This window comes from Coturnix japonica, chromosome 5 (assembly GCF_054131305.1).
Source record: "Coturnix japonica strain WE chromosome 5, WE-NBRP24, whole genome shotgun sequence".
Lineage (NCBI taxonomy): Eukaryota > Metazoa > Chordata > Aves > Galliformes > Phasianidae > Coturnix > Coturnix japonica.
In genome coordinates this window covers 9,819,697-9,833,779 of record NC_140667.1, presented here as the reverse complement: position 1 = coordinate 9,833,779, position 14,083 = coordinate 9,819,697, and the positions used below count along the sequence as shown (strand labels likewise).

Below are 14,083 nucleotides of genomic sequence, written 5' to 3'. Positions count from 1 at the left end.
TATAAGAGGAGTGAAGAGACACAGAAATACAGTAAGTACAATTGGTTTCAAAGAAAGAGAAACATGGCAGCTAAGTAGTTCACTGAATACACAGTCAAATGAAAGTTTGATTTCTGTATAAATGGTTTGAAAGTAAAGATGAAAATGTATCATTTACAGGGAGAGTCTGTTGTCCTTTTTAACGTGAATGTTTTTTTCCAATTTTATGAGAGTTTGTTTCTCATTTCCATTATATATTTAATAGCCATGGATACTGTCATTTCCTTTTGCAGGGGAAAGTGTGTGGTCTGTGTGGCAACTTTGATGACAAGGCCAGCAATGACTTTACAAGCAGGAGTGGGCTGCAAGAGTCAAGTGCTTTGACCTTTGGGAATTCCTGGAAACAGTCGTCTGTGTGCCCAGATGTCACAGAAGAGATTAAGCCCTGTGATCTGAAACCACATCGCAAGTCCTGGGCAGAGAAAGAATGCAGCCTTATCCTGAGTGACATATTTAAAATTTGTCATTCCAAGGTTTGTAGATGACAGTAAGTGATGGAATAGCAGAGTGCATTTCTGTTACTGCAGGAATAGAAAGATATGTGATACGAATGAAGAAATAGTCAAATAAACCCATCTTCAGTGAAATCTTCAATACAGCTAGGAGTGTCAGCACATCTCAGCTAGCCTTTGTCAGAGTAGTTTGAGTATCTGTTACAACTTGTCAGTAGTGGTGGCAGCCTCAACTGTAAGAGCTCGTATCTATCACCACTATTTTGCTGCTGCTGCTGTGCAGATTAGCTTCATAAATCTATCTTGAATAGGTATCTGCAGTTGTACCGTCTCTTGCAGAGAAAATGTCACAGCTGTAAGTTCTGAGAAGTCTTGCAATCATCTGACCCATCTTCGGGCAGAACCACATACTGTACTTGAAATTTGACTGCTGAAGAGACCACTGCTCCTGTTAATGTTCAAACTTCAGAAGTAATTTACTTGGAAATCGCTGACAGTGCAGTTTAAACAAGCTTCAATATTAGTGCTATGCTATAAATTGCCTGTCATAGCACATCTTTAATTCTTGTCTCTTTCCAGAAGTATACCAATATTAACAACAATTTGTTTTTATTTTATGGTGGAAAAGTCACAATTAACTTGTGTTTCTATATTGATTTCTTCAGGAGCTGAAATCCAATCCAAATTTCTCCTTCTCTGGTCCCAAGCAAAAATGTTGAAGTGTTTTCCTAATGTATGACTAGTTGAAGTAAAAAAACCGGCAAGCACAAAATATATTTGCTTTGTATTTGCTATGAAGTGCAGCCTTTCTGAGTCTGGTGGCTAGCAAAGCTTGCCAGATGACAAAGTCTTGACTTGCATTCATTCAGCTTGATATTGAGAGCAGTAGAATGTAACTCTGCTAGAAGACGTGGGCATTTAAAGAAGACTTATTTTTAATCTTAACAATTTATGAAGGTGTTATATTACCTCATACTAAATGCATGAAGCAATTTCTAGCCTGTACTGGTCAGTAGTTCTTAGAAACATCCTCATTCCTGTCCAGCTCAGTTCCCATTGTCTCAAGAGACATCTCAGGCTTATTTGCTTGGGGATGAGTTGTGGCATCATTTGTTTTTCCTATAGGTGAACCCATCTCCTTTCTATGATGCTTGCGTTCATGATGCCTGCTCTTGTGACAGTGGTGGAGACTGTGATTGCTTCTGTTCTGCTGTTGCTGCATATGCACAAGAATGTACCAAGGCTCAGGCTTGTGTTTTCTGGAGAAGTCCTGATATATGCCGTGAGTAACAGCTGAACACAACCGTATCTTTCTGTCTGCTGTCAGGGACCCCATTAAAGAAATTATGAATACCTCAGGGCTGTGCTTGCTGTGCAATGTGACTTATTTTCACAGCATTTCAGGGGACAGCCAGAACTAGCACATTTTTAATAGCAATCATGTTTTAATTTTGAGGGGTGATGGTGGTGATAGGAGTTTTAAGGTGAGGTGTTAAGTGGTCCTTTTTTTTACTTCATAACCGGTGAACTCCAGCTCCTGTTGTCTTCCTTCTGTTTTCACAAATGTTTCAGAATTGTTTTTTGTTTTTTTTTTTCTTTTACGCATATGGAAGTACTCTAGTGTAGGTGAACCTAATCAACATTGACTGTATAAGTAATGTTCATTAATGGTGTTCATCAGAAGTCATAAAAATGATGTAAGACGATATTTAAATTATATTTTTCATCTCTCTCCACAAAACAAAATTTTTAAAACCAAATTCTGAGATTCTAAATGCCAGAAATGGCAATTTAATTGTAAAAATTTATTCTGGTTCAAAATTAAGACTAGTTTAAATATTCAAGAGTAAGAAGTTGGTGATACAGCAAATTTCCTTCTTCTATCCATAGTCAACCAAACTGAGTTATTTTAATGTTGTATCCATAATATGTCAGATGCTTGTTCTTGACCTGCTGGAAGTGACTCAGCCTAGGTCATACAGCAAGCTGGAGCTACTTAGAATACATATTCTACAAGAGATTTTATGAATTTGCTAAGTAGATAGGGGAGAAAAGCTCACAGAAATGTACCCTTCATTTGAAATATAAACAAACACTAATTCTTGTTTTTTTTGTGTGTGTGTGGTTTTAATCAAATATTTTCCTCCTGCAGCTTAGGTGTTTAATATCAAAATCCCAGATTTTGATCTCAGATTTTGATGTAGTCTTTGTATATGTGTAACAGAAGGAAGTTCAAGTCCTGTACCTCACAATAATAATAATAATAATAAGACACTGCAGTCTTGACTTGTGGATTAATTTAGCTTTTATGCTTAATCATCTGGGCTGAGCTTCAATGTAACAACTGTATTTTTAATCAGCTTTCCTTTTTTCTCATCAGCAATATTTTGTGACTACTATAACCCTCGTGATGAGTGTGAATGGCACTACGAGCCTTGTGGCAGCAATATCATGACCTGCAGAATGATTTATAATGTCAGCACCAACTTCTCAGTTCCATACCTGGAAGGTAATAAATTCCTTGCTGTTTCAGTCTTCTATTTCATAAAACTTTGTCAAAGTGTCTTTAACAACAGTGGATTAATCATTTAGCTTTGCAAGATATTCTTAATTCTGTTTTCTTGAATTTGTGTCTCCAGCCATAAATACATTTAAAAGCAGGAACCAAAGTGTATTTGTGTGAGAAATGCAATGAGAAATGACAGATAATTTACAGTTTGCAGATGGAGTTTGTTTCACCAGTTGAGGGTATGGAAAAACGCAGATAATTTTTCTGTTTGTGATAGAGATACCTGGTATGCTGATGAGGCATAAATATGTTCTAGTATCCCAACAGATGTTGTGATACCTTGTTCATTATTGAGTGCACTTCCATATTTTTCACAAAGGGATTCTTGATATAGTGATCACATTTTAATATCTGTAGAAAAATCAGTATGTTTGTATTCTGATTTAACCTGGCAGGTAGCTCAGTGCTACACGGTTTTCATTCACTGCACTCTGGAAGAGAGAATTGAGGGGAAAAAAAGTGGAATTTCTAGGTTGAGATTAAAACCTTTTACTAAGACAGAAAATGAGAAGAAAAATAATAGTGATGATAGTGTGTGTGTGTATGTGTGTGTGTTTGTGTGTATTTACAAAGTAAGTGATGCACAGTGCAGGTTTTTACCACCCACTGACCCATACCCAGCCAGTCCTGCTCTAGCCAAATCCCCTCATTTGTGTAGCTTCATGTGAACTGTACAGTATGGAATATCCTTTGGCCAGTCCAGGTCATCTGTCCTAGTGTTCTTCCCTCCCAGCTTCTTGTGCATCTCTGCCAGTTCACTCTTCAGGACAGTGGAAGAAGCTTCAGCATCCTTAGCTGCGTACAGCACTACTGAGCAATAACTAAAACATCAGTGTATTATCAACTTCATTTGTCTCCTAAAGACAAAAATAGCATCACATCATATATTGTGAAGTAAATCTACTCTGTCCCAGCTGAAACCAAGGCTTTTTTTTTTTTTCTTGTGTGTGTGTATGTGTTTAAAAAAATAACTAATTTTCCATAGAACATAAAGGTTGTTGCAGTATTTTGAACTAAAAGAAAATATTTCTCCATTTTCATGAGTAAATTCTTATTTAGCTCTTGCAGTATTACCAGTGAGGATTGCTTAAATCTTTTGAAGAGGCTAACTGTCTAAGGACTGATTTCAATTGGGAATTTGTGATCTTTTTAACTATGCCTGATTCAGAGAGAATCATGTACTTTCAGAAGGTAACCTATTTGAGTTAACTCATCATACTTTTCTTCACTCTGTGTTCTGTGCTACTTGCCATTAACAGGTTGCTACCCTAGATGCCCTCATGAAAAACCTGTTTATAATGAAGAGACAAAAGAATGTGTGGCTGCAGATGAATGTTGGTGTTACCACAATGGTAAACCTGTTATCATTGGTGGAGAAATACCCACAGAAGAGAACTGTACAAAATGGTATGTAAAAATTCAAAAACATTTCAATTAATTTAGAAAGTAATTTATGTATTCTGGGCCCTCTTTTACTTTATTGAGCCTTAAGCATGTTTTTTAATAAGTAGAGATGCAATTGTATATTCTATACAATCTATCCAAATTTTATAGAATAGAATATATTCTCCATTATATATACAAATCAGAGGAACAGTGACATATTCTAGGTGAGACAGTCTCAAGAAATGCTACTTCCACTACACACGGGTTCTAAATTTTGCATCTGTAGTTTTCCAGACCCACGGTAATCAGTATTTCAAGATGATTGCGTCCTTCTGATAGGTCTGTTAGTAGAATCGTTAAATACACTATTGAAAGTGTCATAAATGATACATTGACAGCAAGCCTAGTTGTGTCTCTGGATCAGTCTTTTGATTCTTGTGGCTTTTGGGGAAGAGATGGGCTTTTTTGCCTTGTATTCTCATTTATGATAAAGATTTTGAAGTCACAGTGGACTGAAATAATCTGTACTATCCCTGAAGAAGGTGAATGAGTCCTAATTGTTCATTCCCAGAACCTTACTAATGATGGAATTGACATTTATGAATCCACATCGTTATCCAAGACAAAAATAAATACATAAATAAAACACAATTGCTCATAAGAGCAGATGTTATTACTGTGGTATTGCAACTTGCAGTACAAAACAGCTCACGATAGTTTAAGAAGTTGCACTTAAGGAATACAAATGATGACTTAAGTTGAATGAAGTAATAATGGGCAATATTAGAAGATGTTACAATCAGAAACATATCTAGTAGTATGAACGAAGAGCAGGTGAAAAAATTTTACATCTCCATGCTCTTGGCTCTGCTAGTCATAAAACATCTGTAACATTATAACTCTTGACATTTTTTCTTTTAGCGTGTGTCGCCCTTCGGGATCTATTGAGTGTACACCAATTCCAGGTAAGTAATGTTTTTAGGGTTTTGTTTCTTTTTCTTTTGTTGTTGTTGTTGTTGTTGCTCTTAAATTAAAAAAAGTGGAGAGGGGGTGGATTGTGGAGAAACCATGGAAGCACTGCATCTATCCTCTACAAAGGCTTTCTAGCCAAAGAAATTTTGACAGTGATTTTGTTGAGCCCTGATGCTAGTTAGTACCTGTTCAATCTTTTAATCATACCCTATATTTTTTCTTCCTATGTCTCATATCCAAACTTGTGGATTTCACTACAAGAGTTTACGAGATAATTTAATGCAACACTAGATCTAAGCTCCAAGTATAGCACTCAAAGGAGCATGCATGATACATTTAAATACTTGTAGCCTTGGTAAATCTGCGAGTCTTTTTTTTTTCTTTTCTTTGTCTTCTGTTTTGCTTTTGTGTTCTTCTAATAGTCCTAGTAGAGAGAGAACAACATGCATGCTGAACTCTTTCTTGCAGGATGTCCTTGTGTAATCAATGGAACAAGTTATGAAGTGGGAGAAACTGTTGCAACAATAAAGGATGGGGATATATGCACAACATATGTTTGTGCAGAAAATGGATCTGTAGTTCCTGGAATTGCTTATCCTTGTCCATTAACTACTTCACCATCTACGATTACAACCTCCCCTGGTACAAGTACTCTTACCACCATTGGTAAGTTTTCAACAGAGATTTGCTTTTAAAATAACTTTATTTGAGTAAAATACTTCAATGATTGAACATAGAAGTATGCAGACTTATCATAGTTGACAAAGCTTGAGTGACACTTGCAAACAGTCTTGTTTCATTGCACTGAGGAAGATTTTAATGCTTTGAGTTTATTTACACTGCATGGAAGAAACTGTGACTGTAAATGTATAGGATTCTGTCTTCTGAGTATTCTGTGGAGATAATAGAAACTTAGCAGTCATAGCAGAATTTATAATTAGAATGTTTAAAACTAATGTTGTATGTTTTTCTAAAACATGCAGACGATGGAGTAATTTTTTTTCTTTTCTCTTTCAGTTACCACAAGTCCTCCAGTAACTACAAGTAAGTTTTAAATATAAAAACTAATTACCATAAAATGTCAAAAAATGAGTAAATTAAAGGTGGCCACTACTGAAAAACATTTTCAAAACAAAAGAAAAAAAATATTTTAAAAACCCAGAATTGCAGAAATGTGGGTAGTATAAAAAGGCTTCAGATTGGTGATTCTGTTTTCAGATAAAGCTTCTTGTTGAAAAGCCTGGTCACATTTAAACAATTTTTGAATTCTTTTCTCTTGCAAAAAAAATGGCAAATTGCAGTGCATTGTTTTACTCATTAATGGAGCTGAATACAAAATTAACCTTCTCAAAATGTCTTCTGTGAGCTCTGACACTGAACGTTTGTCTTTCCTTGCAGCTCCGTGCCTTGGATTAATCTGCGATTGGTCTGAGTGGTTTGATGTTAGTAACCCTGAAGAAGATGGTGGTGACTATGAAACCTATGATGCAATAAGAATTGAACATGGAAACAAAATATGTACAGCTCCTGAAAATATTGAATGCAGAGCTAAAGATAGTCCTGATAAAACCTTAGAGGAACTTGGCCAAAAGGTGGAGTGTAATGTTACATATGGACTCATCTGTAAAAACGAGGAGCAAGATGCAAGTATCTGGCATCTTTGCTATAATTATGAAATCAGGGTAAACTGTTGTGAATGGCATGAAGTTCCTTGTGTGACTGCAAGTACACCAAGCTCAACACCAACTGCATCTTCAGTCACCACTGGAACAACTGTGCCCACTACTACAACTCAGCAGTCAACAACAATTACCACCGTACCAACACCCACTGCAACCACTACAAGCCAGCCCACTTCTTCAGTAACCACACCAGTAACTTCAGCCTCCACAGGTACTTAGCGGACCCTTTTTCTCTTTTCTTACCTTGCTGTAAGATATATAATGGACTGTCAGCTATTTAAAGCAAATATTGAGCAAATGCTTCACTGATTTTGATCTCTGTTCCTTTCCTGGAAAGAACATTCTCAGAAAGATACGTGTGAAATTAGAGTAGGCCTTGATTTGGTTTATCATCATTTTAGGCTCTGTCTGGCAGACCTGTGCAGAATTTCTTCATCCCACTTACTCTCTGACAGTACTGATACTTGTCTGTGGCTGTAGATCTAGGAAGAAAGGATTCCCTTGGCAGCCTTTGTGGAATGGTTTCACCCCGCAAAAAGCCTCTTGCTGTGAACCTGTTCCTCAGGCTGCCATTGCACTACAGAGAGGTGACACAAACTTCAGATAAAAACATATCCCTATGCATACTTCATTATTCAACCAGAGCTTCCCCTCTCAGTTATTACTCTGCGAGATAGCAAGGTGTTATGAGTGATAGAGCTGAGATGGGAAGAACCACAGGACTTTTTTTTCTTCATCTTTTCCACTGGTGGGGGATTTTTTATTTAGTGAGAAGCCCAACAAAGCAATGTAACAAACCTCTTCAGTAGAAAAGGGGGTGTCTTAACAATGTCTGTGTCCAGATTTGGCCCTAGTCTGCTTTCTGGAACCTGGAAGGAAAGGCCTTTGCTGCAGAAAAACCAGGCTCAGCCAGCTGTAAATTTGTGGCAGTTAACTCCTTAACTTCTGTCAGTGCCTTTTGTATCCCACTCATACATATGCTTGCATCTTTACATGTTATTTCTGTCCATGTTGTTCATAATTATTCCTCTTGCTGATGACCCTTTCAGTATCAACTGCTCCCACACCGACTCCATCAGAGTCACCGACCAGTACTGCCACCACAACACCCTTCAGCAGCAGTACCCAGGGAACTACTCTGACCGTTCCTGGCGTATCCTCATCCACTCCGACAGTTACAAGCACAGTCCTACCACCAATAGTAACTCAAACCCACACTCCTCCACCTTCACAACCAGGTAGTTAATTTCTCTGTGTTGTTAGTATTGCCTTGGTATGGGAGAAACTGTCTATTGGCACCAAATGTATGTCTTCACTGCAGTACTCTGAAGAAAACAGTTTATGCAGATTTAAAAAAACAAACAAAAAATCATCAGAGCTATAGGTTACTAGGCTCTAAGCTTAGGAGAGAGAGTGCTCAACATGGTTATGGAAGTCAGTTCCTACTCCTTGATTATCCTGAACACAAGGATATTTTTCATGGTGCTTCTGCCTACCTTAGGCCAATACGGTGCTGGTAGAAAGTCTTACTTTTTCTGCTTTTTGGGCTTTGTCTTTCAGCTGGAGAGAAAGAATGTACATAGAAGAACATATGGTGTGACATGGCTTATTTTTTGTGGCAATGTAATTTCATTTCAGGTGCTGTTTGGTTATGTCTTTGTTCTGTTCATTCTCTTGTGACGACTTGGGCTGTTTTACAGCTCATCTGCCCTCCAAAGGCTGATTTTGCCCTGTCAGGATCTGGGGAAAAATTTCAGCCAATGACTTACCTCTTGCTATGGAGTGAGACTCTGGGCAGCAAGGTTCTGCTAGAGTTCACCACAGTGCTGGGAAGCAGCCAAAGATTTTGGTGGCAGTATGCATACAGTGCCTGCTCGCTCTGTGACTGTGATTCTTTCCTGAGTTTGGATTTGCCCAGGTGAAAGCTGTGAGAGTCCTTACTTGATTCTGCTGTACCTTACATGTTGCCCTTAGGCAAGTTTTTTGCACATAAGAAACCCCAAATGGAACTTGCCATGTTTATAAGGGGGAGAACACATAGTTCAATAGTACCTGAGTCCTGATATTGTCCTGGGGCAATAGAAAATAGGGCAAAGAAAGGGAGGCCTGACCACGCTAATGAGCTTTGTTGTGGCCAGGGTTGACTGACTAGTGTAGGTGAGTAGCAGAGTACAAGGTGAACCGTTGTGTGCAGAGGGGGCATAGTAAACCAACATTAACAGTGCTGGAACTAACAGTGACTGTCTTTGTCTCTATTGTTCCTGAATATTACTCTTCTTGATGTCCCCCAGAGAGAAATTGTGAATGCATCTGGACAGACTGGATTGATATGAGTCAACCAGATAGATCTGATGTGAACAGTGGAGACTATGAAAACATTGACAAAATAAATGAATCCTCCATGGTATGCGTGAAAGCTGAGAATATTTCATGCAGAGCGAAGGATTACCCTAACATTTCTCTTGAAGAATTAGGGCAGAAGGTTGAATGCAACGTTAACACAGGGCTTACCTGTAACAATAAGGATCAAGAAAACAACAGCGATGTTAAATACTGCCATAACTATGAGATCAGTATCTGCTGCACACCAAACATACCAGAGTGTTTACCAAGTACGGAACATACCACAACAGTCAGCACACCAGTGTCACACTCAGTCACTACAACCACAGTTTTCACTTCAACTGTGTCAAGCACAACTGCCTCACCAACAACTGGGTCTTCCCCCACTTCCACCTCTGGCACGACGCTTTCCAGCACCAGCAGCAGCACCGTGAGCACCACGCCTGTTACTAGCACAACCACAACATCCAGCTCGACTTTGGTCAGCACGCCCACACCCAGGCCAACACCCACCACGTCCCTACCACCTCCACCCACAACAACAGAAGGTAATGTCTGCTCCTGCTGTTATTTGTTTTCTTGTAGACTTTCTCTGATGGATATCTTTTTATTGAACATGTGCCTCATGCTAGTTCTCATGCTTCCTGTTTTGCAAGGAGAAGAATGCTTGTGTCTTGAGCAGAAACTCCCGTTTTATCTTACTCTGCAGGGCTCTGTAGAAAATACTTTATTCTGTATCCTCCTAAAACCTGCTTTGATTAGACAGGAAGTCTTTCTTTTGCTGCTCATCCTCTTGGGCAATGGCTTATCTGACCATATTCTGCTACAAGTCATTTACTCTTTCTGGCACTGGCATGACATATTTCTTCTGGGAAAAGCATGTTTTCCCCGAAGGGTGTCAAGGGATAGTCTTAAGGTGGATGACTGGCACTTAGTGCCTTCAGCGATTACATAATCTTCCTATCTGATATCCCCTCCTCCATGCCATTCTCTAGTTGCTAATTATTTACATATTATTTACTGATGTACTTCTACAGTAATCTGCACGTTCCCCCCGGAGGACTGCATTTGGACTGACTGGATCGATGTGAGTTACCCACAGTATGGCCCGGAGAGTGGTGATGATGAGACCTTTGAAACTATTCAGAATAAGATCCCTTCATGGAACTGTACGAAGGTAGAGAATGTTTCCTGCAGAGCGGAGAAATTCCCAAACACTCCTATAGAAGATTTAGGGCAGAAAGTGGAATGTGATGTTAACACAGGACTCATCTGTAACAATAAGGATCAAACCATAGGGGGTGTGATACCAATGCCGATATGCCTGAATTATCAGATCAAAGTCTGCTGTGCTCCCCCAATAAGTCCAGAGTGCACAACAGCGATCACAACTACAACCACAGGAGAAACCAGCACATCAGTGTCCCTCTCGCCGACAACAAGTACAACTTACACTCCGAGTGTGTCAAGCACCACTGCCCCGCCAACTGCAACCGCGTCTTCCCCCACTTCCACCTCTGGCACGACACTCTCCAGCACCAGCAGCAGCACCGTGAGCACCACGCCTGTTACGAGCATGCCCACTACATCCAGCTCGACTTCGGTCAGCACGTCCACACCCAGGCCCACACCCACCACCTCCCTACCACCTGAAACCTCGACAACGGAAGGTAATTGTCTGTCCACGCTGTCTGGTCTTACATTGCGGACGGAGAGGGGAATGCCCGTGATCTCCTGATCTTAGGCTTTGTGCATGGGCTGAGGGCACTGACTGATTGCTGAATGTTTCTTAATGGAGAATGTTTCTAAATGCAGACCTCGATTTCTGTGTTGGAGTCGTGGAGAGTGCTTTCGTCCTGGTCAGAAGATTCCTTGTTCCCTGACACAAATGTAGCAGGTTTCATGGACAAGGAACAGGTGGCGTCTCCAAGGAATTCACTGTGACAAAAATAGAAAAGGAAGAATGAAGCCTAAGCCTGATTGGAAGGCATTTATTTGGCTTAATTGTTGCTGATTTCTTTTTCTCAGTGTAAACTTTTTACAGAGCAGGCAGTGTTTGATGCAGCATTGGTCATAGGTGTAACATTTGCATGTGTCTCCCATGGAGGTTGTAGGAAGCCTTGTTGTGTATAATTTCAGAATGAGGAAAACAAAGCTAATGAAAAGTTCTGTTTTCCAACTCTCTGAATTTTGCTGGATTCCTGCTTGTGGAGTATTATGAACATAATGGTGTAGCACGGAGTTCAAGAGGAAATGCAATTTGCCTGCTTGCACTGATGAAACCCTGTGTTTTCCCAGGTTCCACTTCGCAGAGCACCACGAGCACAACAGTGTCGAGTACAAGTGTGTCAAGCACCACTGCCCCACCAACTGCAACTGCGTCTTCCCCCACTTCCACCTCTGGCACGACGCTCTCCAGCACCAGCAGCAGCACTGTGAGCACCACGCCTGTTACGAGCACGCCCACTACATCCAGCTCGACTTCGGTCAGCACGTCCACACCCAGGCCCACACCCACCACCTCCCTACCACCTGAAACCTCGACAACGGAAGGTAATTGTCAGTTCCACGCTGTCTGGTCTTCCGTTGCGGACGGAGAGGTGAAGGCACATAATCACCTGACCTTAGGCTTTGTGCATGTGCTGAGAGCTGAGACTGATTGCTGACTGTTTCTTAATGGAGCGGGAGGCTAGATGCAGACCTCAGTTTTGTGGGTGGGGGGGAACAGAGTGCTTTTGTCCTGGGCAGAATGTGCCTTGTTCCCTGACACCACATGTAACGGGTTTCCTGCACAGGGAACTGTGTTGTCTCCATGGAATTCACTGTGACAGAACTAGAGAAGGAAGAATGAAGCCTATGGCTGATTGGAAGACATTCCTCTGGCTCAAGGGCTGCCAAGATCTTTTTGTCTGTGTAAACATTTTAGGCAGCAGGCAGTGTTTGATGCAGCGTTGGTCATAAGTATAACATTTACATTAGTCTCCCATGGAGGTCATAGGAAACCTTGGTGAATAATTTCGGAATGATGAATAGAAAGTCAATGAAAAGTTCTGTATTTCAGCTTTCAGAATTTTGCTGGATTCCTGCTTGTGGAGAATGATGAACACAATGGTGTAGCAAGGAGTTCAAGAGGAAATGCAATTTGCCTGCTTGCACTGATGAAACCCTGTGTTTTCCCAGGTTCCACTTCGCAGAGCACCACGAGCACAACAGTGTCGAGTACAAGTGTGTCAAGCACCACTGCCCCACCAACTGCAACCGCGTCTTCCCCCACTTCCACCTCTGGCACGACGCTCTCCAGCACCAGCAGCAGCACCGTGAGCACCACACCTGTTACGAGCACGCCCACTACATCCAGCTCGACTTCGGTCAGCACGTCCACACCCAGGCCCACTCCCACCACCTCCCTACCACCTGAAACCTCGACAACGGAAGGTAGTTGTATGGTCCATGCTGTCTAGTCTTGCTTTGCGGATGGAGAGGTGAAGGCCCGTGATCTCTTGATCTTAGGCTTTGTGCATGTGCTGAGGGCAGCGACTGATTGCTGAATGTTCCTTAATTCAGCGGGGGCATATATGCAGGCTCTGAAATCTGTGTTGGAAGCATGCAGAGTGCTTTTGTCCTGGGCAGAATGTGCCTTGTTCCCTGACACAAATGTAATAGGTTTCCTGCACAAGGAACAGGTGGTGTCTCCATGGAATGTGACAAAAATTTTGAAGGAAGGATGAAGCCTAAGCCTGATTGGAAGGCATTTATTTGGCTTAATTGTTGCTGATTTCTTTTTGTCAGTGTAAACTTTTTAGAGAGCAGGCAGTGTTTGATGCAGCATTGGTCATAGGTGTAACGTTTGCAAGTGTCTCCCATGGAGGTTGTAGGAAGCCTTGTTGTGTATAATTTCAGAATGAGGAAAACAAAGCTAATGAAAAGTTCTGTTTTCCAACTCTCTGAATTTTGCTGGGTTCTTGCTTGTGGAGTATTATGAACACAATGGTGTAGCATGGAGTTCAAGACGAAATGCAATTTGCCTGCTTGCACTGATGAAACCCTGTGTTTTCCCAGGTTCCACTTCGCAGAGCACCACGAGCACAACAGTGTCGAGTACAAGTGTGTCAAGCACCACTGCCCCACCAACTGCAACTGCGTCTTCCCCCACTTCCACCTCTGGCACGACGCTCTCCAGCACCAGCAGCAGCACCGTGAGCACCACGCCTGTTACGAGCTCGCCCACTACATCCAGCTCGACTTCGGTCAGCACATCCACACCCAGGCCCACTCCCACCATCTCCCTACCACCTGAAACCTCGACAACGGAAGGTAATTGTCTGTCCACGCTGTCTGGTCTTCCGTTGCAGAGGGAGAGGTGAAGGCACATAATCACCTGACCTTAGGCTTTGTGCATGTGCTGAGAGCTGAGACTGATTGCTGACTGTTTCTTAATGGAGCGGGAGCCTAGATGCAGACCTCAATTTTGTGGGTGGGGGGGATCAGAGTGCTTTTGTCCTGGGCAGAATGTGCCTTGTTCCCTGACACCACATGTAACAGGTTTCCTGCACAGGGAACTGTGTTGTCTCCATGGAATTCACTGTGACAGAACTAGAGAAGGAAGAATGAAGCCCATGGCTGATTGGAAGACATTCCTC

General features: G+C 41.3%; 1 protein-coding gene across 1 annotated transcript in view; it reads left to right on the top strand.

Annotated features, from left to right (window-relative positions):
- The window catches only part of MUC2 (mucin 2, oligomeric mucus/gel-forming), a 64,527-nt gene that overhangs the window by 18,670 nt on the left and 31,774 nt on the right, over positions 1-14,083 (top strand). The window contains exons 23-36 of the mRNA XM_085550003.1: positions 273-512; positions 1,617-1,773; positions 2,872-3,000; positions 4,320-4,467; positions 5,368-5,411; positions 5,887-6,084; positions 6,436-6,462; positions 6,817-7,311; positions 8,150-8,338; positions 9,392-9,991; positions 10,481-11,113; positions 11,742-11,996; positions 12,624-12,878; positions 13,503-13,757. Coding sequence (XP_085406129.1) covers positions 273-512; positions 1,617-1,773; positions 2,872-3,000; positions 4,320-4,467; positions 5,368-5,411; positions 5,887-6,084; positions 6,436-6,462; positions 6,817-7,311; positions 8,150-8,338; positions 9,392-9,991; positions 10,481-11,113; positions 11,742-11,996; positions 12,624-12,878; positions 13,503-13,757 — 3,625 coding nt within the window. The remainder of the gene's footprint in view (positions 1-272; positions 513-1,616; positions 1,774-2,871; positions 3,001-4,319; positions 4,468-5,367; positions 5,412-5,886; positions 6,085-6,435; positions 6,463-6,816; positions 7,312-8,149; positions 8,339-9,391; positions 9,992-10,480; positions 11,114-11,741; positions 11,997-12,623; positions 12,879-13,502; positions 13,758-14,083) is intronic.